General features: G+C 46.4%; 1 protein-coding gene across 1 annotated transcript in view; it reads right to left on the reverse strand.

The window, feature by feature from the left end:
* Positions 1–7,087: 7,087 nt before the first annotated feature.
* LOC120980040 (solute carrier family 22 member 6-B-like) overlaps positions 7,088–25,808 on the reverse strand; it is a 28,046-nt gene continuing 9,325 nt past the window's right edge. Inside the window, exon 3 of the mRNA XM_040408908.1 lies at positions 7,088–7,200. Coding sequence (XP_040264842.1) covers positions 7,088–7,200 — 113 coding nt within the window. The remainder of the gene's footprint in view (positions 7,201–25,808) is intronic.

Here is a 25,808-nt window from a genome sequence, read left to right on the forward strand (position 1 = left end):
GGGAGATATAGCGTCCCTGGCCGTGCTTACTGGTCCACGTATCTGTGGTTAGGTGGACCTTGCCACAGATGGCGTTGCGCAGTGCACACTTGATTTTATCGGATACTTGGTTGTGCAGGGAAGGCACGCTCTCTTGGAGAAGTAGTGCCGGCTGGGAACAACATACTGTGGGACAGCAAGCGACATGAGCTGTTTGAAGCTGTCTGTGTCCACCAGCCTAAATGACAGCATTTCATAGGCCAGTAGCTGGCATTCAGGGCCAGGGATCGAGGGTGGCTAGGTGGGAATTTACGCTTTCTTTCAAATGTTTGTGAGATGGAGAGCTGAACTCTGCCGTGTGACATGGTTGAGATGCTTGGTGACGCAGGTGGTGGTGTTGGTGGTACATCCCATGTTTGCTGGGCGGCAGGTGCCAAAGTTCCTCCAGAGGCGGAGGAAGAGGCCAAGGCGGCGGCAGCAGCAGAAGAGGTTGAGGCGGCAGCAGCAGAAGAGGTAGCAGGGGGAGCCTGAGTGACTTCCTTGTTTTTAAGGTGTTTACTCCACTGCAGTTCATGCTTTGCATGCAGGTGCCTGGTCATGCAACTTGTGCTAAGGTTCAGAACGTTAATGCCTCGCTTCAGGCTCTGATGGCACAGCGTGCAAACCACTCGGGTCTTGTCGTCAGCACATTGTTTGAAGTAGTGCCATGCCAGGGAACTCCTTGAAGCTGCCTTTGGGGTGCTCGGTCCCAGATGGCGGCGGTCAGTAGCAGGCGGAGTCTCTTGGCGACGGGTGTTCTGCTTTTGCCCACTGCTCCCTCTTTGTCTTTTGCTACGCTGTTGGCTCGGTCTCACCACTGCCTCTTCCTCCGAACTGTAAAGGTCAGTGGCACGACCTTCATTCCATGTGGGGTCTAGGACCTCATCGTCCCCTGAATTGTCTTCCACCCAGTCTTGATCCCTGACCTCCTGTTCAGTCTGCACACTGCAGAAAGACGCAGCAGTTGGCACCTGTGTTTCGTCATCATCAGAGACGTGCTGAGGTGGTATTCCCATGTCCTCATCATCAGGAAACATAAGTGGTTGTGCGTTAGTGCATTCTATCTCTTCCACCCCTGGTGAAGGGCTAGGTGGATGCCCCTGGGAAACCCTGCCAGCAGAATCTTCAAACAGCATAAGAGACTGCTGCATAACTTGAGGCTCAGATAGTTTCCCTGATATGCATGGGGGTGATGTGACAGACTGATGGGCTTGGTTTTCATGCGCCATCTGTGCGCTTTCTGCAGAAGACTGGGTGGGAGATAATGTAAACGTGCTGGATGCACTGTCGGCCACCCAATTGACTAATGCCTGTACCTGCTCAGGCCTTACCATCCTGAGAACGGCATTGGGCCCCACCAAATATGACTGTAAATTCTGGCGGCTACTGGGACCTGAGGTAGTTGGTACACTAGGACGTGTGGCTGTGGCAGAACGGCCACGTCCTATCCCAGCACCAGAGGGTCCACTAACACCACCACGACCATGTCCGCGTCCCTTACTAGATGTTTTCCTCATTGTTACCGTTCACCACAATAAGAAAAATATTATTCGGTCCAATGTATTGAATTCAAATTCAGGCCTTTTTTTACAGACACCTAACACTATCTGGCTATCTATTTAGGTACCGTATTACACTAATACAGGCACACCAGTAATGACAGATTTAGCTGAATACAAATTTGAGGCCTATTATTTAGGCGCTGGGGGACAGGTATACGTTTACAGACAGAATTAGACTTGGATCTGCACTGTAGCGTGTGTGTGAAGTTCTTGAGAATTACCCTATCAACACCTTGAATCTAATCTACCCTTTTAGGAATAGATTTAAAGTAGGCCTGATACAGCAGAAACCACTAATTTTGAGAATTGCAAAATTGGGAATTGTTTTTCAACCCAGAACAAAAACTGTGCTTTGACGGACACAAAAAATAACTTGACCAGCTAAAACAGTAATGACAGATTTGGATGAATATAAATGTGAGGCCTATTTTTTAGGCGCTGGGTGACAGGTATACGTTTAATCACAGAATTAGACTTGGATCTGCACTGTAGCGTGTGTGTGAAGTTCTTGAGAATTACCCTATCAGCAACTTGAATCTAATCTACCCTTTTAGGGATAGATTTAAAGTATGCCTGATACAGCAGAAACCACTAATTTTGAGAATTGCAAAATTGGGAATTGTTTTTCAACCCAGAACAAAAACTGTGCTTTGACGGACACTAAATAACTTGACCAGCTAAAACAGTAATGACAGATTTGGATGAATATAAATGTGAGGCCTATTTTTTAGGCGCTGGGTGACAGGTATACGTTTAATCACAGAATTAGACTTGGATCTGCACTGTAGCATGTTTTTGAAGTTCTTGAGAATGACCCTATCAGCACCTTAAATCTAATCTACCCTTTTAGGGATAGATTTAAAGTAGGCCTGATACAGCAGAAACCACTAATTTTGAGAATTGCAATATTGGGAATTGTTTTTCAACCCAGAACAAAAACTGTGCTTTGACGGACACTAAATAACTTGACCAGCTAAAACAGTAATGACAGATTTGGATGAATATAAATGTGAGGCCTATTTTTTAGGCGCTGGGTGACAGGTATACGTTTAATCACAGAATAAGACTTGGATTTGCACTGTAGCGTGTGTGTGAAGTTCTTGAGAATTTCCCTATCAGCACCTTGAATCTAATATACCCTTTTAGGGATAGATTTAAAGTAGGCCTGATACAGCAGAAACCACTAATTTTGAGAATTGCAAAATTGGGAATTGTTTTTCAACCCAGAACAAAAACTGTGCTTTGACGGACACTAAATAACCTGACCAGCTAAAACAGTAATGACAGATTTGGATGAATATAAATGTGAGGCCTATTTTTTAGGCGCTGGGTGACAGGTTCAAATTGCCCCTGATGTAGTATATGGCCAAAAAATAACCACACTATTGATGGTTAAATGCACTTTGTGACAGGCTCAACTTGCCCCTGATGTAGTATATGGCCAAAAAATAACAACACTATTGATGGTTAAATGCACTTGATGAATGCTTGACCCTGATGTAGGATATAGAATAAAATAACCACACTATTGATGGTTAAATGCACTTGGGGGACAGGCTCAGCTTGCCCCTGATGTAGTATATGGCCAAAAAATAACCACACTATTGATGGTTAAATGCACTTGATGAAAGCTTGACCCTGATGTAGGATATAGCAAAAAATAACCACACTATTGATGGTTAAATGTACTTGGTGGCAGCTTGTGCTAGCGCACCACAAGCCACAAAATGGCCGCCGATAACCCCAGAAAAAAGTGACTGAAAAACGCTCTGGGCAGCCTAAAAACACTGAGCAATTGAATAGCAGCAGTTCAATGATCCACAGCTGTAGATCGATCACTGAATGAAGTCTTTTGGAGGAGTTAATCTGCCTAATCTCGCCCTAACGTCACAGCTGCAACCTCTCCCTACACTTGTATCAGCAGAGTGACGTGCAGCTCTACGTGACCCAAGCTTATATAGAGACTGGGTCACATGCTGCACTGACCAATCACAGCCATGCCAATAGTAGGCATGGCTGTGATGGCCTCTTGGGGCAAGTAGTATGATGCTTGTTGATTGGCTGCTTTGCAGCCTTTCAAAAAGCGCCAAGAAAGCGCCGAACACCGAACTCGAACCCAGACTTTTATGAAAATGTTCGGGTCCGTGTCACGGACACCCCAAAATTCGGTACGAACCCGAACTATACAGTTCGGGTTCGCTCATCGCTAGTGGTGATAACTTTAAAACGTTTTAACGTATCCAGGCCATTCTGAGATTGTTTTTTTCGTCACATATTGTACTTCATGACACTGGTAAAATGGAGTAAAAAAAAATCATTTATATTATAAAAAAATACAAAATTTGACAAAAATTTTGAAAAATTTGCAAATTTCCAAGTTTTAATTTCTCTACTTCTATAATACATATTAATACCTACAAAAATAGTTATTACTTTACATTTCCCATATGCCTACATCATGTTAGGATCATTTTGGGAGTGACATTTTATTTTTGGGGGACGTTACAAGGCTTAGAAGTTTAGAAGTAAATCTTGAAAGTTCTCTGAAATTTGCAAAAACCAACTTTTTAAGGACCAGTTCAGGTCTGAAGTCACTATGAGAGGCTTACATAATAGAAACCACCCAAAAATGACCACATTCTAGAAACTACACCCCTCAAGGTATTCAAAACTGATTTTATAAACGTCGTTAACACTTTAGGTGTTCCACAAGAATTAATGGAAAATAGCGATACAATTTCAAAATTTCACTTTTTTGCCATATTTTGCATTTTTATATATTTTTTCCAGTTACAAAGCAAGGGTTAACAGCCAAACAAAACTCAATATTTATGTCCCTGATTCTGTAGTTTACAGAAACACCCCATATTTGGTCGAAAACTGCTGTACGTGCACACGGCAGGGCGCAGAAGGAAAGGAATGCCATACGGATTTTAGAAGGCAGATTTTGCTGGACTGTTTTTTTTTACACCATGTCCCATTTGAACCCCCCCCTGATGCACCCCTAGAGTAGAAATTCCATAAAAGTGACCCCATCTAAGAAACTACACCCCGCAAGGTATTCAAAACGGATTTTACAAATGTCGTTAACCCTTTAGGTGTTCCACAAGAATTAATGGAAAATAGAGATACAATTTCAAAATTTCATTTTTTGGGCAGATTTTCCATTTTAATAATTTTTCTCCAGTTACAAAGCAAGGGTTAACAGCCAAACAAAACTCTATATTTATGGCCCTGATTCTGTAGTGGCCGTAAACTGCTGTACGGGCACACGGCAGGGCGCAGAAGGAAAGGAATGCCATACGGTTTTTGGAAGGCAGATTTTGCTGGACTGGGTCTTTTGACACATTTAAAGCCCCCCTGATGTACCCCTAGAGTAGAAACTCCATAAAAGTGACCCCATCTAAGAAACTAGACCCCTCAAGGTATTCAAAACGGATTTTACAAACGTTTTTAACCCTAAGGTTTGCGGCACAGGACCCCCCCCCACGCATTTAGCCAAGGTGCCTGCCCAATGATTTGAGCAGGCACCGGCTTCTGATCACCGACAGCTGCGCGGCGGCGATCAGAAATACACAGGGCGTACAGGTACACCCTGTGTCCTTAAGTACCAGGACATCAGGGCGTACCTGTACGCCCTGTGTCCTAAAGAGGTTAAGAGCCCCTCTCTTCATCCATTACCCGTTATCAGTTGGGCATTTTGTGCAACTGTCGATCACTTTTTATTGTGATCCTTCCTTTTTCCTTTTTCCCTGGTTCCTCACATTGGACTTTGGGGGCTCTTTGCCTTTACACCACGTAGGGCGACTATAGATCTCTGGGGGCTATCATCTTCTGCCTTCCTCCTTTTCATACCCTGGCGCTCCACTAGTTATTTTTCTTTTTTTCCCCTTGAATCCTAGTATGCATACTGAGAGTAACAAAATCCTATATAATAGTCAGGCCTGTGACCAAGACCAGCTAACTTGCTGCCTATAAGCAACCCTGTATAAAAGACTGTGTGAAATACTGCATGTTGAGAAATGGAGCATACCATGAATGATTGGGACTATGCAGTGGTACTGCTCCCTGTACAGAAGAAGCGGTGGTGATAACTCCAGATACAACCATCTTTATTGCTGCCACTCTGAGATGAGCAGAGCCAGAGCATCATTGCCCAGAAGTTTGGCGCAATGCAGAGGAAGAATGAATTGTTACTTCATAAAGGCATTGAGTTATATTTGCCACCTGTTTCCACTTAAAGTCTGTTGCCTCTAAGTAAGCCTAAGCCCTCATCGAGAGTCTGTAATCACCAATTTTGTTACCTGAACTGAGAAGTTTGTCTTGCTTAAAATACAACTCTGCCCCATCCTTTCACCATCCTAAGTGAAGAGCCATGCATACCACTCAGGGCCAAAATATTCTGCCTAAGGCTTAACCTACTTGCATGTTAGCTATTTAAAGGTCTCTTTAGAATACTGCTTGTTTCTGAGACCATATGGACAGGTTAGCTTTTAAGAATTGTTCACATGAGGCGGTGCTGAATGTGGCTGTTGCTGCTGAGGTGATGTGCCTTTGGGTTGGTGGTATCCAGTGCCAACAGTTCTTAGGACCCTTGCACACGACCGTATGCCCTCCGAGACATACGGTCCGTGAGCAGTCCATATGTCCCGAAGTGGTATTGATCGTGTGCACGGGAGCACAAAGCATCATAGGTTACTGTAATACTGTGCACGTCAGGCCTGGACATATGGCCCGCTAACAGACCATATGTCTCGGAGGGCATACACTCGTGTGCAAGGGCCCTTAACCTGATAAGCAGGGGTGTTGTAGGGCTGCTGGGTATAGCTCCCTGCAGGTGCTGTGCTGCGGTCATGGTAGTCACCATGTGGTGCTACACCAAATTAGAGTAGGGATCCATTCAAAAGAGTCCACCTTGAAGAGGTGAGAAGGCCTATGGATTTTGTTTAAAACTTATACTATGTGCTTTGTGTACATGTTTATGAATTATGCTGAGAAGCAATAGATCAATGCATAGCATGTGGTTGTGAGATACATGTCATTTTTCTACACACTGGCATAATTTGGAATTCAGGAATTTTAAAGAAGTTTAAAAAGATATATGTTATATATGTTATACAATAAGGACCCATCTTAATTTAAAGCAACAAAATATATAAAGCTATGTAATAAAGATCGGTATGAAAATAAAAGAAAATGCTTTAGATAAAACAGTAATAGTGTACAAACCTTTCTACTTCTTGTATGGTCTCTGGCAGAGGCACACCTAGTGTCTCAGGAAGAAAGCATGAAGTAATGCCAGAAAGAATAGGACAAAGGCTATAAATGATGAGTGGTAGATGAATATAAAAATCAGCCGTCATCTGAACCAGTGGAGCAACTATTCCTCCAAGACGAGCCATCATGGTACCTAGCCCCATACCAGACTGCCTGCAAAAAAAATTATAGGTAATGAACATTCAGATGGGATCTATAGATTTCACATTTTCTCCACCTCACATGGCTGCTCACCTGATAACAGTTGGGTACAGTTCACCAGTGTATAGAAACAGACAGGTAAAAGATGCTGCTAGACATCCTTTCCCAAAAACAGCCATTGAGGTTCTCACTGTCTGAAACTCTGAAAAAAGACAATACCTTTGAAGATACTCAGAACAGAATGCCACATAAGGTACAAGTAGTTATCCAAATAAATCTTTTGTGCAGACAAAAATATGAAAGCAATGAGAACCACTTGAAGAGGATATTTAGTTTTGATTCAAAGCAATCATGCTCAACGACAATAGATAAAGCACAGCTTTTATGAAATATACAAAATTAATATCTTCTAACATACCCCCCTGTCCATGCTCCTGCTGCCGTTGTGGGTATGGCAGGGATTTAGGTAGGTAGATACACATGGGACATCAAATTGAGGGGTGGTGTATTTAAGATGATGAAAAAGTGGTGCCAGTTATGAGTGTTTCATAGCCTAGTTTGGCTTGTGCTACAGTACGTAAACTAGAAACCTGATCTATAACCTGTGTATCTTGACTATTCTTTGGGATTTTCACTGTACTAAAACCTGATTCTGCTTGACTACCATCAAGTAATCCTTGGTTCACCTACAGTACATTCATGTCTCCTCTACGGCACCACAGACCTTATCTTTCTTGACCACTGCTACTGACATAACAGTGTGTCATCGACAGATCCCCCATAACAGTGTCATCCACAAATCCCCCATAACAGTGTCATCCACAGCTCCCTCCATATCAGTGTGTCATCCACAGCTCCCCCATTACAGTGTCATTCACAGATCCCCCATAACAATGCATCATTCACAGATGCCCCCATAACAGTGCATCATCCACAGATCCCCTCTATAACAGTGTCATCCACAGATCCCCCATAATAGTGTCATCCACAGACCACCATTACTTAAAAACCCACGAAAAGCACACCTTTTGGTTCAAAATATTTTTCTTATTTTCCTCCTCAAAAACCTAGGTGCGTCTTATCATCAGGTATGTCTTATAAAGCAACAAATACAGTAAGTAATGTCATAGCCAGACCCTTATTTCTGATATTTAAGGACTCTATACTGACAGGGGATGTTCCACACGATTGGCGCCTAGCAAATGTGGTGTCAATATTCAAAAAGGGTCCAAAAACAGAGCCCGGAAACTATAGACTGGTAAGTAACATCTGTCGTGGGTGCTATCTTGCAGTACCCCAATGAAAATAAGCAAATAGCGCCATATCAGCATGGCTTCATGAGGGATAATGTCAAACTAATTTAATCAGTTTCTATGAAGAGGTAAATTCTAGACTCGACCGCGGCGAATCAATCGATGTCGTATATCTGGACTTTTCCAAAGCATTTGACACTGTACCGCATAAAAGGTTTGTATATAAAATGAGAATGCTTGGACATAGGGAAAATGTCTGTATGTGGGTAAGTAACTGGCTCAGTGATAGAAAAAAGAGGGTGGTTATTAATGGTACACACTCAGATTGGGTCACCGTCACCAGTGGGGTACCACAGGGGTCAGTATTGGGCCCTAATCTCTTCAATATATTTATTAATGATCTTGTAGAAGGCTTGCATGGTATAATATAATTTTTTGCAGATGACACTAAACTGTGCAAAGTAATTAACACGGAAGAGGACAGTATACGGCTGCAGATGGATCTGGATAGATTAGAGGCTTGGGCAGAGAAGTGTCAGATGAGGTTTAACACAGACAAATGTAAGGTTATGCACATGGGAAGGAATAATGCAAGTCACCAGTACATACTAAATGGTAAAACACTGGGTAACACTGACATGGAAAAGGACCTAGGAATATTTGTGAACAGTAAACTAAGCTGTAGAAACCAGTGTCAGGCAGCTGCTGCCAAGGCCAATAAGATAATGGGTTGCATCAAAAGGCGTATAGATGCCCGTGATGAGGACATAGTCCTGCCACTTTACAAATCACTAGTCAGACCACACGTGGAAAACTGTGTACAGTTCTGGGCTCCTGTGAACAAAGCAGACATTAGTGTTGATCGAGCATCGCTATTCTCAGCCGAATACACTGACTCGAGCGCTATGCTTGAGTCAGTGTATTTAAATGTAATTTTTTCTATTTCTGAAAAGTTTCTGCCAGGATTTAAACTCCCAACCCCTTGTACATTAGAGGCAACAACCTTATCCACTTAGCTACAAAGTTGAACACTAAACTGTTTCAGAAAAACCTCATAGTAGTTTCTGATGTAGTAAAAATTACTATTCAGAAGAAGACTTATTTTATATTTCTGTGCAGGTTAACATTTAGCTGTATAGTGTAGTGGTTAATGTTCTTACCTCTAATGTACAAGGTAGGGAGTTTGAATCCTGGCAGAAGCATGAAGCATATATATATATATTTGTTTAAGGGGCTTACGGTAGTACAGTGAAGAGCCCTGGGAAAGCAGGGAATGAGTGCAGTCGGTTGTGGTGTGCCGAAACCGAGGATGAGGTAGGCCTGAGAAAGAAGAGGGCCTACCCAAGGAAAAGATATGGAAGAAATGAGTTGTAAATGAGTGGAGTGGTGGGAGGGTCAAAGCTCAGACCTCAATGATGCAGGAGCCAGGTAAGGGGAGTGCCCTAAATAGGCTGGAGGCGGACCTCAGCCCCTCCCACAAATCCAGGCAATCTGCCTTAATACTTGTGTAAGGGGCTTACGGTAGTACAGTGAAGAGCCCTGGGAAAGCAGGGAATGAGTGCAGTCGGTTGTGGTGTGCCGAAACCGAGGATGAGGTAGGCCTGAGAAAGAAGAGGGCAAAAATGAAAATAACCAGTTTATTGTAGCCAATTGATGTATCAATAGCTTGACCCGACATGTTTTGGAAAGCCACTCTTAAACTCTTGTGTTGGATTGGGGAATGTATTGCGCGTAAGCGGATGACTCCCAGCGCCCCAATCCCCTGATGCCATGAGTGAGGATGTTGGCACTGGAGGCCGTGGACGTGGCTCCAATGCGAAAGGAGTGCCCTGAGTAGTTGGCTGCGTTGAGGCCTAGTTGTGTGAGGGATGACCCGACATGGGTCATGAAGGTGGTGGTGGTGAGTACCGAACCATGTAGTTGAAGTAGCGGTTGAGAGGGTAGAACTTGTGACGCTGATTTTGAGCATCCAGGACCCTGACTGGACACCATCTGTTGTGCGTGGGGTAATATGAAATGTTGACGGGTAAGAGCTGACTATTCTTGGAGTGAGGTAAGGACAGGATGTAGTGAACCATGTGTTTGACAAGTGGGAGACAAGAAGACAAGGTGAGGTTCGGGTCGTGGAGGCTGTAGTGAATTTCCCGGAACTCAGGAATCCGTAGAAGGTCAAGTAAATGCCGTATTGATGATGGAGTTGGTATCTGTTTCCAGAGGCGTGGCGTCCAGTAAGTCGGATAATGCTTTGAAGATATGATTGATTATGGGTAGCCTCTGGGCTGGACGTGCGGGTTCCGTTTCCTGAATACCTCTGAGTATGGATTTGATCTGGTGCGAGGACATGAAGCTGATGTTATTGGGGTGTATGATTGCATATGATGTTGAAATGCCAGTGAGATATGGTTTGATGGTGTTGTATGACATGAGTTTGAGGTGGCAAAAAGAAGCCAACCCCGGAAGAGACGTCATGACAAAAAGGGTGCGTGATGTTGTGTTCCAACAGGACCTGTTGAATAGTGTGAACGCTCTGTCGTATGTTCTATGTGTATCGTCTGATAGTGCTAAGCGGGACAAAGACTGGCTATGCCGCATGATGCCTTCTAATCCAGAATGAGCTGTTTGAAATGATGGAGTGATGGAGGCCGTGGGTAACGCTGATGGGAGAGCTTGATGAAATGCCTGAAATTTGACGCGAGACAGACTGTCAGCTGCCGTATTGCCCACCCCCGGGACATCGAAACAATGCAAGAAGAAAATATTGCAAGCGGCCAACCAAGGAAGTCTCCGCAGAAACCTCACGATTGTGAGAGATTTGGAACAATCCTGTTGATGAACTGGCAGGTCGTATGGTTGTCTGAATAGCACCGGACCGACATGTTGCCCATGAATGACCCCATGCTACGGCCGCCGCCACGATGGGGTAGATCTTGAAAAGCGCTGAGGCAGTGGAGAATCCTTCCAAACCCCGGAGCGCAGGAGGCCAGCTGCCCCACAGCCAATCGTTCCCAAAAATGGCCGCGAAGCCTGTGGTAGATGCCGCATCTGACCAGATAGAGGGGGAAGAGTCCGACGGCTGAGGGAGAAACAAGCTCCCGCCATTCCAGGTGGACAGAAATCTCCCCCACATGCCCAGACCTGCCTGCAGCGTGGGCATCCAGGGACAACCTGTGCGAGTCGTATAGGAAAAGGGGAGAGGTGCAGGAGCCGTGATATAAATGAGCGACACTGAGGTGGATGCGCATGGCAAAGATCAGGGAGCCCAGCAGGGACTGCAGTTCTTTGCGGTTGCCGGTGCTGAGTTGAAGGTAGTTGCCTATGTGGGCGAGAATGTCCTGGATCTTCCCGGATGGCAAACTGGCTGAATCCAACTGGGTACCCAGGAAAGGTGATGACCGTGTCTGGCCCTTCTGTCTTCTTGGTGGCGATGGGTACCCCCGGTTCCTCCTCCGGTATTATGTGCGTCGGGCTGACTTTTTGGTCCTCCAGGCTAACGGTCGACGTGATCACTGGCAATCCGGCCGGTGATGCTGCCGGTGGTGGCCCCGCCAAGGAGAGGGTCGCAGTGACCGATTCCAGCCTCTCCAACCTGGCGTTGACTTTAGACATGGATGACATTTAGGGAGGACAGCATGGTATGTATATCCCCTGTGCTGGACTGGCTAGGTCCTCCCCTGCCTCCCTGTTATCGATTGGCGTGCGCAGCAGCCGGAAAAGCTCTGCTTCCCTCGCCGTGGCGGGGAAGGGAACATGCCGTCACCTTGACTCCGTCGTTATGCGCGGGATTGCCCAGGATCTGATGGGTGCTGGACTGGCTAGACCGTCTCCCTGGGTAGCAGTGACGGATCTAGCAGGGGTGCCAGGTAGGGAGAAGTTCTCTTTCCCTTCCAGAGATATAGTAAAACAAAACAGTTGATTAGCTTGGGGAAACACAGGATCGTGCTGGCTATCTAGGCCGGACGGCGAAAAAATTATACTTGCATGGTGACAGATGAGGCCCTGCTAATTGCCAAGCAGCTTGAGAGGCTCTACCTATGATTTGGCGCGAGGGGTTAATGAGGCCACTTGTGGTAGTGGCAGGAGCGTTGGCCTCTCGGTGACTGTAAGACAGGACTAGGGGAAGGGAGTGACAGGTGAGGCGCTCTCTATGCAACACGCGAGGCGGCTTACTAACGAGGTGGCGCGTTGGGCGGGTGCCTCTGTACGTTTGAGGCGGGGTGTCGGCCTCGCGGGACCACTAACTGCTGGCGAAGCCAAGAAGGGGGTAACCTAGTGGGATGATGGTGCCCCTAAAGCCAGCACGCTGACCCTAACGGGATTATTCGAAATGTAAGGAAGACTTTTGTTAATGAGCAGGTGAACGTACCTGGTGGTAAGAAAAATTCTCCGGATACATGGTAGTGCAAAATACAATATAGGTTGACCGCCTGAAAAAAGAAAGGGGGAGGGTAGACATAAAATAGTGTGATGAAATGTGCAAATGCATATGGTACATATACACGACCGGGCGGATCATGGCTGTTGTTCATGAAACGACAGCTTGCGCCTGGTGTGAAAAGAGACCAGTGCGTGCCGTGTGGCCATGCCCAGGCGGAAAGCGCGTGCCGGCAATTTAATGGAACATTTGGACCGTGTCCCTGCAATTCCCACCTATTTATTGATTATGATGAAACAATTATAATATATATATTTATTATTTTTTTATTTTTTATTTTTTATTTTTTCGGATGACCAGACGATGACTCCTCCCCCCAGTGCTTCCATTATTATTATTATTATTTTTTTTTTTTAAGCTGATGACCTATCCAAAGGGTAGATCATTGTTAGCAAAAAGGTGAAGAACCCTTTTGAGACAGTCTCTTTGCAGCTGAGTGTGTGTATGGGAAGTTATGCCCTTTCAGCCAGAAGAGCATTTATAAGATCATACATTGATTTTGGACAAGAGGGCCTGGCTTATAATCTTCATGTTTATTCCAAAAGGTGTTTGATGGCGTTTTTATTTTTTTATTTTTTTTTATTTATTTATTGTTCTTTTCTTGTGTGGGCTGCTGGGGTGTTATATGACTGTAAGGGGCGTGCTGGAAGGCTCCCCTGCCGTCCGACGGCGCCCCCCCGCAACAGAAGCGGCGCGCACGGCCGCCGGGACACCGCGCACACGCCGACGGAATCGCCGCGCATGCGCAGAACCCCGGCCGCGCATGCGCAGACCAGGCACCAGGACGCGGCCGGGCGCCATCGGCCGCGCGGCAGGAGGAGCGGTAACCAGGCAGGAGGTGGTGGGGAGGGGATGTCAGGGCAGCGGTAAGCCCAGTGGAGGTGAAATGAATGGAGGGGGGTGCAGGTTGCACCGCCGCTGGCCCCCGTGACAGCGCACCTAAATGACCGGGGGGGGGGGGGGGCATGAACGTTGTTGGTGAAGTGAAAATGAATCATGTGGAACATGCTTGGAGGATTATGTGACTGTTTGTAAGGAGTGACATTTTGGAGCATAGGAAAAATGAAAGCCATTTATTTTTGAACCCATTCGTCCGGAGTCCCCCCACGGCCGCCGGGACACCGCGCATGCGCCGATGAAATCGCCGCGCATGCGCAGAACCCCGGCCGCGCATGCGCAGACCAGGCCCCAGGACGCGGCCGGGCGCCATCGGCCGCGCGGCAGGAGGAGTGGCAAACAGGCAGGAGGCGGTGGGGAGGGGATGTCCGCGCCGCGGCAAGCCCAGTGAAGTTTGAAATGAATGGGGGGTGTGCCGGGTGTACCGCAGCTGGCCCCTGTGCTGTGTACCTGGAAAACGAGGAGGGGAGGGAGGGGAGGGGGGGGGGGGGGGGGGGCATGAATGTTGGATGTTTGAGGGGTGAAACCCAGAAATGGGGAATGGGGCTGGAACCATCAGGGGGCTGACCGGAGTGACGGTCCTGTGGGGAGACGCCAGAATAGGCATGAGCAATGAGCTGCCGGTGATTGCTGCGAGCAGCCGTGACATGGATGCAGTGTGTGTGAAAAGAACCATGAAAAAAAAAAAGGGGGGGATTTAATCCACAAACCATTGGTCGCATGCTGCCAGAGCTGTTGACCGGAATGGTGGTGCGGTTTGTGAATGAATATGCATGAAACAGGTGTGACAGAAATGAATGCTGGTGACTTGCATGAAAACCGTGACATTGGTGCGTATTGATGAAGTGAGATGAACCGGTACAGGGGCAACCGTGAGGCCCTGCTGTACCGTATGAAATAACTCATACGCATTTGTGCTCCTGCAGCCGTGCACATGAACATGAGGAGGGGGGGGGCATGAATGTGGATGATTGTGGGGTGATATGGACTGAAAAAGAAATGGGGAACGAGCCTGGACCCCAGGGGTGCTGACCGCAGTGTTGTGCCTGTGGGAAGATTGCTGAACGAGACATGACAAAAAGAGATGCTGGTGACTGTGAGAAAGCCGTGACATTAGCGCAGCGTCTATGAAATGAAACAGAAATGGGGGATTAGGCCAGAAACCATTGCCGCATGCTGCAGAGGTGTTGACCGGAATCGTAGTACGGTGTGGACAAATTGCGCATGAACAAGGCGTGACAGAAAAGAATACTGGTGACTTGTATAAGAAAACCGTGACATTGGTGCAGCGTATGATGAAAAAGAAATGAACCGGTACAGGGGGCAACCGTAAGGCCCCAGCTGTACCGTGTGGATGACTCAGAAACCACTGCCTGCATGCCGCAGGGGTGTTGACCGGAGTGGTGATACGGTGTAGATAAATTTACGCATGAACAAGACATGACAGAAATGAAATGCTGGTGACCTGGGCGAGAAAACTGTGACATTTGCAGCGTTCGGTGAAACGAAATGAACAGAAATGGGGGATTGCCCAGGAACCGACTGCATGCTTGCCGCAGGGGTGCTGACCGGAATGGTGGTACCATGTAGACAAATTGTGCCTGAACAAGGCGTGACAGAAATGAAATACTGGTGACTTGTATGAGAAAACAGGGACATTGGTGCAGCGTTTGGTGAAATGAATTGAACCGGTACAGGGGCAACCGTGAGGCCCCGGCTGTACCGTATAGATGACTCGCAGTTTAACGGGCAAACGTGACCCACAGTGAACCTGAGTAAAGCCGGAAAAATAGAACCGAAATGCTCCAAATCCAGAACTGATGGCAACGAAAAAACTCCCAGGAATTCAGCGACTCGCAGGCAACTCTCCAGACACTCCACAAGCGACCTCCTCTCTCCAAAGCTCAGACCTCAATGATGCAGGAGCCAGGTAAGGGGAGTGCCCTAAATAGGCTGGAGGCGGACATCAGCCCCTCCCACAAATCCAGGCAATCTGCCTTAATACATATATATAGGTAAAGAAGAATCCAAGGCAGCACACAAATATCCGTGAAAAACAAAGGGTATTTTATTTACCCATGTGCAGACAGCAACGTTTCTGCTCTCTCTATGGAGCCTTCTTTTTAGCCATAATATATTTACATATATTATTATATATTTAGAATATATAAAATATTATAATATATGTAAATATATTATGGCTAAAACATCAGTAGTAGTTTCCCAAATGTTAAGTATATATATATATATATATATATATATATATATATATTTTTTTTTTTTTATTTTTTTTTTGTAATTACACATTTATTTTGTGCCATACATTTTTTACAATTACTAAAAAAAATATAAAACATATAAATTTAATCTCTCTATTTTCTATATATTTTCTATATTTTTTTTTAATAGTAAAAAATGTATGGCATAAAATAAATGTGTAATTACAAAAAAAATAAAAAAAAATTATATATATATATATATATATATATATATATATATATATATATATATACACACAGTACAGACCAAAAGTTTGGACACACCTTCTCATTCAAAGAGTTTTCTTTATTTTCATGACTATGAAAATTGTAGATTCACACTGAAGGCATCAAAACTATAAATTAACACATGTGGAATTATATACATAACAAACAAGTGTGAAACAACAGAAAATATGTCATATTCTAGGTTCTTCAAAGTAGCCACCTTTTGCTTTGATTACTGCTTTGCACACTCTTGGCATTCTCTTGATGAGCTTCAAGAGGTAGTCCCCTGAAATAGTTTTCACTTCACAGGTGTGCCCTGTCAGGTTTAATAAGTGGGATTTCTTGCCTTATAAATGGGGTTGGGACCATCAGTTGCGTTGAGGAGAAGTCAGGTGGATACACAGCTGATAGTCCTACTGAATAGACTGTTAGAATTTGTATTATGGCAAGAAAAAAGCAGCTAAGTGTCACGGCTGAGGATGGGGGAAATCCTCAGCCGTGCGATGCCAGTTGATGTTTTGGCTGCTCGGCCAGGACAACAGGATTAGGGAGCAGGTCACCTCCTAAAGCGTCCCTAACCTGGCCCTAACTCCTAGCTGCATGGGCCGACCTTTAAGGTAGGAGCACTCATGCTCCGGAACCTCGGATCCCTAACTCACCCTTCGACCGGTCCCTGGACTAGGAGTCAAGGTAAGACGGCCTGTTCCTACTGTACACGGAGGAACAGGGGTCTCACTGGCCAAGCTGCAGGAAAAAGGGGAACACAAACAAACTTACGGATATGGCAGGTGAACTATCCGAGTTCCACCTACCTGCCACAGCCCTGCTGACTGGATCCCTGTGCAAACAGGAACCCAGATCCATAAGCTGCACTAACACAAGATAGAACAGGAAAACATCAAATAGACATCACACATAAACTAAACAAAACTAAAATGTGACATATGGTTTATGAACCACAAGGGTGGCTCTCACAGGCAGTTGGTATACACAGGAGGTAGCTATCAGCAAGCATGCTGGAGCAACCTACTGAGCCCTGCCAAACACCAAGGCTATATAGGCCTAAGAGGCCACACCCAACAGACAGACACACCCAGTGACATCACACACACTGGGAAGGGAGTTAACCCTTCCAGCACCAGGGAAGGGAAGACATCAACTTAAAGGAGACGTGCACACAATAACATAAAAAGCAAGTGCACACATATACACATATACACATCACACAAAACCGCATGCACAACGTAGCGAGCTGCAATGGCACAGCTCCGACTGCTACGCTGCCCATACACACTGTTGCCAGCGGCAACCACAGGTGAGGCAAATACCACAGCCCTCACCTGTGATTGAACACCAAAGAGAACCGCTGACAACCGCATGCGGTTCAGGAGTCACGGTCATAGCCATGGCCGTGACACTAAGTAAAGAAAAACGAGTGGCCATCATTACTTTAAGAAATGAAGGTCAGTCAGTCAGCCGAAAAATTGGGAAAACTTTGAAAGTAAGGGCTATTTGACCATGAAGGAGAGTGATGGGGTGCTGCGCCAGATGACCTGGCCTCCACAGTCACCGGACCTGAACCCAATCGAGATGGTTTGGGGTGAGCTGGAACGCAGAGTGAACTCAAAAGGGCCAACAAGTGCTAAGCATCTCTGGGAACTCCTTCAAGACTGTTGGAAGACCATTTCAGGGGACTACCTCTTGAAGCTCATCAAGAGAATCCCAAGAGTGTACAAAGCAGTAATCAAAGCAAAAGGTGGCTACTTTGAAGAACCTAGAATATGACATATTTTCAGTTGTTTCACACTTGTTTGTTATGTATATAATTCCACATGTGTTAATTCATAGTTTTGATGCCTTCATAGTCATGAAAATAAAGAAAACTCTTTGAATGAGAAGGTGTGTCCAAACTTTTGGTCTGTACTGTATATATATATATATATATATTGCAGTTGCCTGCCGGTGTGTGAGAGGCTGCAGGCTCACAGACTGTACTGTGTGCACACCATTCATACAGGGTGTCACAGACAGTACCTTCCAGATAAAAAAAAGGCTATTTTTTTTATTTATTTTTATATAATCGCAGTTGCCAGACAGTGAGAGGCTGCAGGCTCACAGACTGTACTGTGTGCACACCATTCATACAGGGTGTCACAGACAGTACCTTGCATATAAAAAAAAGCCAATTAATTCTTTCTCTGTGATATAATCACAGTTGCCAGACAGTGAGAGGCTGCAGTCTCACAGACTGTACTGTGTCCACTGGCCAGGCCACCACTCATACCGTTACAGGGTGTCACACTCACAATACCTGGCAGATAAAAAAAAGCCAATTTATTTGTTCTCTGTGATATAATCACAGTTGCCAGACAGCGAGAGGCTGCAGGCTTACAGACTGTACTGTGTCCACTGGCCAGGCCACCACTCATACCGTTACAGGGTGTCACACTCACAATACCTGGCAGATAAAAAAAAGCCAATTTATTTGTTCTCTGTGATATAATCGCAGTTGCCAGACAGTGAGAGGCTGCAGGCTCACAGACTGTACTGTGTCCACTGGTCAGGCCACCACTCATAACGTTACAGGGTGTCACACTCACAATAACTGGCAGATAATAAAAAGCCAATTTATTTGTTCTCTGTGATATAATCGCAGTTGCCAGACAGCGAGAGGCTGCAGGCTCACAGACTGTACTGTGTCCACTGCCCACCACTTATATAGGGTGGCACATTACCTTGCACACATAGTACCACTTATCTAAAAAAATATTACAGGCAGAGGCAGGCCACCCCGCAGGGGCCGTCGTGGTGCTGTGATTTCCACTGGCCCTGGAATAATGCCCAGTGTTCAGAGGCCACGTACCCTGAACCCGAAAAATTTTCAACAGCTTCCGCTAAGAACCTTGACGCACCATCCTCCTCCAGCTCAGCTTCGGTCACCTGCTCTCAAGTTACCACTCTCCCGCCCGCCGCCACCACCACCACTACCACCACAGCCACCACAGCCGCTTCACTTGATCCGTCAGAGGAGTTATTTACACATCAGTTGGATGAAATTAGTGATGCGCAACCATTATTGCCAGAGGATGTAGATAACAGGGATATGTCTCAGTCAGGCAGGATTACACACATGGACGTACAGTGTGATGATGATGATGTTGTACCCGCTGCTGCTTCCTCTGCTGAGGTGTCAGATACAAGTGAAGTGGTTGATGATGACGATGTGTCCGTGGATGCCACGTGGGTGCCTGCTCGAAGAGAAGAAGAAGAGGGGGAAAGTTCAGAAGGGGAGACAGAGAGAAGGAGGAGACGAGTTGGAAGCAGGGGGAGGTCGTCACAAGGAGCTAGTGGCACAGTCAGACAGCATGTATCGGCACCCGGGGTCAGGCAGACAGCACGCCAATAGACGCATGCTGTTGCCACCACCAGAATGCCGTCATTGCAAAGCTCAGCAGTGTGGCATTTTTTTTGTGTGTCTGCCTCTGATAACAGCAATGCCATTTGCAACCTGTGCCAAAAGAAACTGAGTCGTGGGAAGTCCAACACCCACCTCGGTACAACTGCTTTGCGAAGGCACATGATCGCACATCACAAACGCCTATGGGATCAACACATGAGTACAAGCAGCACACAAACTCAAAGCCGCCATCCTCCTCCTGGTCCAGCATCTTCAGCCACGTCAACCACTGCTGTCCTCCTTGCCCCCTCTCAACCATCCGCCACTCCGTCTCTCGCCTTGAGCAGTTCCTGCTCATCTGCCCACAGTCAGGTGTCTGTCAAGGACATGTTTGAGCGTAAGAAGCCAATGTCACAAAGTCACCCCCTTGCCCGGCGTCTGACAGCTGGCTTGACGTAACTCTTAGCCCGCCAGCTTTTACCATACCAGCTGGTGGAGTCTGAGGCCCTCAAAAAATTTGACGCTATTGGGACACCACAGTGGAAGGTACCCGGACAAATTTTTTTTTCAAAAAAGGCAATCCCAAACATCTACTCTGAAATTGAAAAGGAAGTCATGGCATCTCTGGCATACAGTGTTGGGTCAAGAATCCATCTGACCACTGATACCTGGTCTGCAAAAAGCACGGTCAGGGCAGGTATATCACCTACACTGCGCACTGGGTCAACTGGCTGACAAGCATGGAATGCGTGGCTCTGCAGCGGAGTTGGTGACACCGCTACGACTTGCAGGCAGGCCTACTGCCACCTCCTCTACTCCTCCTACTCCATCCTCTTTGATAACCTCCTCGGCTGAGTCCTCTTCTGCTGCGGCGTCTGGCTGCACATCAACTGAATCCCCCAGCTCCCCAGGGGCTATTTCACATCCCGGATACGACAGTGTCATGCTGTCTTGGGGTTGACTTGCCTGAAAGCAGAGAGCCACACCGGACCAGCACTTCTGTCCGCCCTGAACGCACAGGTGGATCAGTGGCTGACCCCGCACCAACTGGAGATCGGCAAAGTGGTTTGTGACAATGGAAGCAATTTGTTGGCGGCATTGAATTTGGGCAAGTTGTCACATGTGCCGTGCATGGCACATGTGTTGAATCTCATCGTACAACACTTTGTGTCTAAGTACCCAGGCTTACAGGACGTCCTCAAGCAGGCCAGGAAGGTGTGTGGCCATTTCAGGCGTTCCTATACGGCCATGGCGCACTTTTCAGACATTTAGCGCCGAAACAACATGCCAGTGAGGCGCTTGATTTGCGACAGCCCGACACGTTGGAATTCAACACTCCTAATGTTCGACCGCCTGCTCCAACAAGAAAAAGCCGTCAACGAGTATTTGTATGACCGGGGTGCTAGGACAGCCTCTGCGAAGCTGGGAATTTTTTTGCCACATTACTGGACGCTCATGCGCAATGCCTGTAGGCTCATGCGTCCTTTTGAGGAGGTAACAAACCTAGTTATTCGCACTGAAGGCACCATCAGCGACCTCATCCCATTTGTTTTCTTCCTGAGCATGCCCTGCGAAGAGTGCTGGATCAGGCTGTAGATGAGCGTGAAGAGGAAGAGTTGAGGTCACCATCACCACCAGAAACAGCCTTGTCATCATCGCTTGCCGGACCTGCAGCAACGTTGGAAGAGGAGTATGAGGAAGAGGAGTGTCACGGCGGGTGTGCACTCAGTCTAACAGATAACACACCAACCAGGCTCTTGGCGAGAGACAGGGGAAGGGTCACCTCCTAACTAATCCCTAACCTCTTTCCCTGCACTGCTCAGCCCACCTACAGACCTTTAAGGTAGGTATGAGGTGTCCCCGTGCCTGGGCTGACAAAACCCTGAATTCCCTGAGATGGTGAAGTGGGGAAATAGGAGCAGCCTGCACGCACAGAACCTGAATAGGATAGATGACACAAAACAACCAAACTTGAAATAACACTTATCTTCCTGAGCTGGAACAGACAGCCAACCTTCCTTCCTAGCTTCCAAGACCACAATGATTAGTATAATCCGCCCCCAGAGCACTGGGCTGGTATACTATTTAAACTAATGACCCTACCCAGAGCACTTGATAAGAGGCGGATCCAGCACGGCTCCAAAACAAACACTAAACTCGTGCTGCAATTCTGCCATCTAGACCCGATCTGGGTCATCGTAAATCAATCCCAGAGCTTTAAAAAAATTCCTCCACCGACCGGAGAGCCAGAGAACCGGGCGGCAGAGAAAAAGCCCAGGATTGCGCGTCCCCTTTAAGCAAAGACATGATGATACCAACCCTCTGATCTTCATTACCTGACGAAAATGGACGCACACGAAAGTACAATTTGCATGACTCTTTAAAGCGGAAAAAATCATCCGTACCGCCTGAAAATTTCTCGGGAAGAGCGACTTTAGGCTCCCCACCAATTTGACCAGTACCTGATGCCAGAACCCTCTGACACTGTGTGACCGAACTACGCAGATCCGCAACCTCTAGGGATAAACCCTGCATGCGGTCAACCAGTGCATCAATTGACGCCATCACAAAAGCGCTTTTGTGATGGTAGTCACAGTATGGCGGATTATAATGTCACGGCGGGCGTGCACTCAGTCTAACAGATAACGCACCAACCAGGCTCTGGGCGGGAGACAGGGGAAGGGTCACCTCCTAACTAATCCCTGACCTCTTTCCCTGCACTGCTCAGCCCACCTACAGACTTTAAGGTAGGTATGAGGTGTCCCCGTGCCTGGGCTGACAAAACCCTGAATTCCCTGATATGGTGAAGTGGGGAAATAGGAGCAGCCTGCACGCACAGAACCTGAATGGGATAGATGACACAAAACAACCAAACTTGAAATAACACTTATCTTCCTGAGCTGGAACAGACAGCCAACCTTCCTTCCTAGCTTCCAAGACCACAATGATTAGTATAATCCGCCCAGAGCACTGGGCTGGTATACTATTTAAACTAATGACCCCACCCAGAGCACTTGATGAGAGGTGGATCCAGCACGGCTCCAAAACAAACACTAAACAATCCTGGCCGACCTCCGCACATCGTCAGAGTGGGGCATGACAAGGAGTCAGAGGAAGAATGTGCCTTTGAGGAGGAGGAAGACCAACCACAGCAGGCATCCCAGGGTGCTCATTGTTGTCACCTGTCTGGGACCCATGGTGTTGTACGTGGCTGGGGGGAAGAACAGACCGTCAATGACATCAGTGAGGACGAGGAACGGGAAATGAGTAGCTCGGCATCCAACCTTGTGCAAATGGGGTCTTTCATGCTGTCATGTCTGTTGAGGGACCCTCGAATAAAAAGGATGAAGGAGAACGACCTGTACTGGATGGCCACGCTACTAGACCCCCAGTATAAGCAGAAAGTGGCGGAAATGTTACCAAATTACCGAAAGTCGGAAAGGATGCAGCAGTTCAAAACCAAACTAAAAAAATATGCTTTACACAGCTTATAAGGGGGATGTCACAGCACAACGGGAATCTAACAGGGGAAGAGGTGAAAGTAATCCTCCTCCTCCTACGACCACGCCGGCAAGGACAGGACGCTTTACAGACGTGTTGTTGATGAAGGACATGCAGAGATTTTTCAGTCCTACACATCGCCACAGCCCTTTGGGATCCAGCCTTAGAGAACGACTCGACCGACAGGTAGCAGACTACCTCGCCTTAACTGCAGATATCGACAGTCTGAGGAGCGATAAACCCCTTGACTACTGGGTGTGCAGGCTTGACACTGTGGCCTGAGCTATCCCAGTTTGCGATAGAACTTCTGGCCTGCCTCGCTTCAAGTGTCCTGTCAGAAAGGACCTTCAGTGCAGCAGGAGGCATTGTCACTGACAAGAGAAGTCGCCTCGGTCAAAAAAGTGTTGATTACCTCACCTTCATTAAGATGAATGAGGCAGGGATCCCGAAGGGACTGACAGTGGGGGATACGTTTGACTAACAAAAGGCCTGATGACATGCCTTGGCCTCAAAATGGTCCCCACGCTGCTGTATTTAATCTCTGCATACCGGATGACTTTCGTTAATTCTCCGCCACCAACTAGGGTTCAAGCCGCAATGTTTTAGTCACCTTTCTGCCTGGAAAACATAAATTTTTCCGGCCGCTGCTACAACAGTGACTGCAACAATACCATTATTTTTCAGGCATGTGTACATGCCTAATTTTTCTGGCCTCTGGTGCTGCACTGTGGCTGCAAAAACAAAACAAAAAAAAAAGGCACATACATGTGTCAATTCCCCTTCGTGATCATTACCTTGTCGTGGTGAAGGGGCTTGCGTATCACAATGAAGCGATCATCACCTCTATGAGTGTGTTGGCAATGTTGCCACACCCAAGATGATAAGGCCGTTGCTTCATTATGATCAGACCAAAAGCTATCGGCTGGATAATTTTTCATAGAAAAAACATAAATTTTCTTTTAGTTTCTTTTTTTTTTAAAGTTGTATGGGTTTTTAATACATAAAAAAAAATTTTTTTTAACAAAAGGCAATCCCTGATATGGGACGTAACAGGGATTAAACTGATGAGAATAGTACTACAGAAAATACCACTCATATCAGGTGTGACAGTAAATTGCACGGCGCAGACGCAGTGACTGTGGATTAAAACAAAGGAGAGGGAGCCAGTGTTTTTTTAACCATCTCCCCGTTCGAAAAATCTATTCAATAAATGGACCCCAGATTGGGGACGTAACAGGGATTAAACTGATGAGAATAGTACTACAGAAAATACCACTCATATCGGGTGTGACAGTAAATTGCAAGGCGCAGATGCAGTGACCGTGGATTAAAACAAAGGGGAGGGAGCCAGCGTTTTTTTTAACCATCTCCCCGTTCGAAAAATCAATTCAATAAATGGACCCCAGATTGGGGACGTAACAGGGATTAAACTGATGAGAAGAGAACTACAGAAAATACCACTCATATCGGGTGTGACAGTAAATTGCACGGCGCAGACGCAGTGACTGTGGATTAAAACAAAGGGGAGGGAGCCAGCGTTTTTTTAACCATCTCCCCGTTCGAAAAATCAATTCAATAAATGGACCCCAGATTGGGGACGTAACAGGGATTAAACTGATGAGAATATTACTACAGAAAATACCACTCATATCGGGTGTGACAGTAAATTGCACGGCGCAGGCACAGTGACCGTGGATTAAAACAAAGGGGAGGGAGCCAGCTTTTTTTTTTAACCTTCTCCCCGTTCGAAAAATCAATTCAATAAATGGACCCCAGAATGGGGACGTAACAGGGATTAAACTGATGAGAATAGTACTACAGAAAATACCACTCATATCGGGTGTGACAGTAAATTGCACGGCGCAGACGCAGTGACCGTGGATTAAAACAAAGGGGAGGGAGCCAGCGTTTTTTTTAACCATCTCCCCGTTCGAAAAATCAATTCAATAAATGGACCCCAGATTGGGGACGTAACAGGGATTAAACTGATGAGAATAGTACTACAGAAAATACCACTCATATCGGGTGTGACAGTAAATTGCAAGGCGCAGACGCAGTGACCGTGGATTAAAACAAAGGGGAGGGAGCCAACGTTTTTTTTAACCATCTCCCCGTTCGAAAAATCAATTCAATAAATGGACCCCAGATTGGGGACGTAACAGGGATTAAACTGATGAGAATAGTAGTACAGAAAATACCACTCATATCGGGTGTGACAGTAAATTGCACGGCGCAGACGCAGTGACCGTGGATTAAAACAAAGGGGAGGGAGCCAGCGTTTTTTTTAACCATCTCCCCGTTCAAAAAATCAATTCAATAAATGGACCCCAGATTGGGGACGTAACAGGGATTAAACTGATGAGAATAGTACTACAAAAAATACCACTCATATCGGGTGTGACAGTAAATTGCACGGCGCAGACGCAGTGACCGTGGATTAAAACAAAGGGGAGGGAGCCAGCGTTTTTTTTAACCATCTCCCCGTTCGAAAAATCAATTCAATAAATGGACCCCAGATTGGGGACGTAACAGGGATTAAACTGATGAGAAGAGAACTACAGAAAATAACACTCATATCGGGTGTGAGAGTAAATTGCACGGAGCAGACGCAGTGACCGTGGATTCAAACAAAGGGGAGGGAGCCAGCGTTTTTTTAACCATCTCCCGTTCGAAAAATCAATTCAATTCACCTTTCGGGGACCCTTGGTGTTGTACGTGGCTGGGTGGAGGAAGAAACCTTCAATGACATCAACGGGACATGGCTAGCTTGGTATCCAACCTTGTGCAAATGGGGAGTTTGCGGTTGTGCAAATGGACTGTTTGCGGTTGTTTGCGGTGCATTAA

The sequence above is a fragment of the Bufo bufo genome, chromosome 10 (genome assembly GCF_905171765.1).
Source record: "Bufo bufo chromosome 10, aBufBuf1.1, whole genome shotgun sequence".
Classification (NCBI taxonomy): Eukaryota; Metazoa; Chordata; class Amphibia; order Anura; family Bufonidae; genus Bufo; species Bufo bufo.